A 2576-nucleotide genomic window follows, 5' to 3' on the forward strand; every position below is an offset into this window, starting at 1 on the left:
CTGTCGCCCTCCCCCCCCCCCCGGATTTCACGCGGGGGGGGGGGGGGGGCTATTCCGACTGCATAAGAGTGAACCTACATCGCATATAACGAATTTTGGGTATAAAAATGGTCACTGCGTAACAGCGAATTTGCTTATACAGAACCCACATAAATCGAGGGAAACCTATATAAACCAAACTGCAAATAGAAGTCACTTACGTTTCCAATAGCCAGAAGTGCTTTGTCAAAAAACAGAATCATTCCAAAGAAAAGGAAAAACACACCAAAGCCTGTTAATCCCATTCCAATCTCTGCAATATAAAAACAAAATTAAGAAGTTAAATAGATACACTTAAGAAAATATTTCATACACTAGAGTATACTTTGTGAAATTCAAGAGAAGTATGATGGTGTGTGTACACGACACATGCACCAGAGTAATTTACCCCACATTTTACTCCACAGTCAGAAGCAGACACATGTGACCAGCTAACTCAAGCTAACTGCACAAAGCAGGTGTTATTGCAGAGTCTGGCCATTAGGTGACAGGGCAGACATTTAGCATTCAGCCAATGTGCAGGGCAGACATTTAGCCACTTAGCTACCTCAGAGTGCAACCAACAATGGTAGCGGATACACAGCATATGCTTTCTGACTGACTTTCTGGAATGTAACTTTACATCACAGAACAGCATTTTCCCTGGAGTAAATGCTGTGTGTTGTTTGTCCCACTTTTCCTCTGGTGTAAACATGTGCACTTACATTTGAAAGTATCTAATTTTGGAAGCACACTGGGGAAGTCTGGGTAGAATTATCGAGGACCATTTTTAGACCATCACAAAATAAAGCAGAGCCCTATGTCAAGCAGTTTACAGATAAGCAGTTCATTTTTAACAGAAGCTTCCATTTTGTCATAAACCTCATTGTAGACTGTGACCTTTATGAAAGTTTGATCCAAGCGCATAGAAGTTGTCTAGTACATGCTCATTTGTGAACTGTCACTAAATTTGAAGCTACCTGTTGCAACACAGATCAATGTAAGTATGAGTGTGCATGTGTATGACTGTGTTCTGAACATCAAAACTTAATTACTATCCTCTATTGTTAACTTCCCATTGGAGTTTAACTTACAGTTTGCTAGAGACCTATTAGATCTAATGACTGGAGAAAGACCTGAAGCCCAAACTTGCATGACCTGCGTTATGTTGTATTTATCATGATGGTTGTCTGTCCTGCAATCAGAGGTGCAACTACAGCACGTGAAGGCACAGTTATGCTAGCTCTGATTTAGTAGAATGGGTATCAGTAGCAACAAAGATCGACTTCAGAGTTGGCTGTAACCTAAGTATAGCGGGGGGGGGGGGGGGGGGGATTGTGTAGCCCACACTGAAACCCATCTTCTTTGTTATCCAATGCTGGCAGGAGTATACCTTCTTGTGCTGCAATCCCACCTTTGATTGCACCATAGACACAAATTCTATCACCCAATATTGCCTGGGGCAAAAAATGCTGGCGGCAGGCCTATTCTAGCACTCCCATGAAAGATAGAATCTACTGGCACAGCCTTTAGCTTCCTTGCAAAAACTGACACTACAATGTGTAGTTTAAACAATAAAATCCAGGTAAATGTCAATTTAGACAGTTCTCAGACAATTTCAAACAGCTGCTAGCTGAGGACCACATATCCTTGAAATCTACCATTCTCCTCTACTTGAGTTACTTGAAAGGAAAGCACCGTAGATGATCTTAGCAATTTCAACTCAAATACTACAGGGAATAGAGCTTCAAAGATACACCTGATGCTTGCTAGCCACAGGACCAAATACATTAATCGCAAGCTGATGAAAGTACTCCACCAAGGCTGTTTCTGAACACATGCACAGGGCAATACTTTGGTGAAAAGCAGAAGCAAGAGCTGCTTCAAGTGTTACTACAATTGCCAGGAAGGATGGCAATTAGAAGCCCATATTTTTAGTCATCCTTTACTGAGGCAGATTCTGGCAAGTTTAAGAGGAGCAATATTCAGAGAATATAGGTAAAGAAGAAACAGTGCTCTTCTCCCGATACCAAAGCTCTTACTAAGGGCGGTGGTCAGTCCACCTGACACGTGTAGCCTGTTAATATTCTGACCTCTTAACAGAAAAGTGAAGCCAATGCGATCCATATTAGGATTCTGACTAGCAGCAGTGAACCTGTCAACCTCTAAAACTGACCAGTCTTGTGAATTTCAACCTGCTGAGTTTGCTGAGACTGCACAAAGTGAAACGCTAGAGGTACCTGCACACACTGAATTAGAAGCTTATCACATCAGGTGAAACAGTCCCCGCAAAGGCACAAATCTTCCAGGGTGGGTGTCCTCATCTCTCACGCAGAGGAACGCCCGAGGGACACATATTGGTGGTTAAGTCCCCCACGCCAGCCACAGGGAGGGCTTGGATCTTTAGAAGCCGGCTGCCCAAAGCCGGTGCGCGGGCGGAGACGCTGCCGCCAACACTCCCTTGCTTGCACACGACTACGGAAAAACTTCTCGGCTCGCGCGACCAGACTGTGAACGGGCTCCCAGCGGGGTGCTGCAGGCACACAGCACCCAAAGGC

The 2576-nt window shown here is 44.1% G+C and overlaps 1 protein-coding gene across 3 annotated transcripts in view; it reads right to left on the minus strand.

The window, feature by feature from the left end:
- Positions 1-2570, minus strand: part of GOLT1B (golgi transport 1B) — a 13308-nt gene extending 10738 nt beyond the window's left edge. For 2 of the 3 annotated variants that reach the window (XM_014525435.2, XM_025191324.1), the window contains exons 1-2: positions 2259-2570; positions 201-292 (exon numbers count right to left, since the gene is read on the minus strand). In XM_014525435.2, the coding sequence (XP_014380921.1) occupies positions 201-284 (84 nt within the window). In that variant the 5' untranslated portion in view covers positions 285-292; positions 2259-2570. The remainder of the gene's footprint in view (positions 1-200; positions 293-2258) is intronic. The other variant, XM_025191325.1, reaches the window with a different exon arrangement.
- Between the last annotated feature and the right edge of the window lie 6 nt (positions 2571-2576).

This window comes from Alligator sinensis, unplaced genomic scaffold, assembly GCF_000455745.1.
Source record: "Alligator sinensis unplaced genomic scaffold, ASM45574v1 scaffold1599_1, whole genome shotgun sequence".
NCBI lineage: Eukaryota > Metazoa > Chordata > Crocodylia > Alligatoridae > Alligator > Alligator sinensis.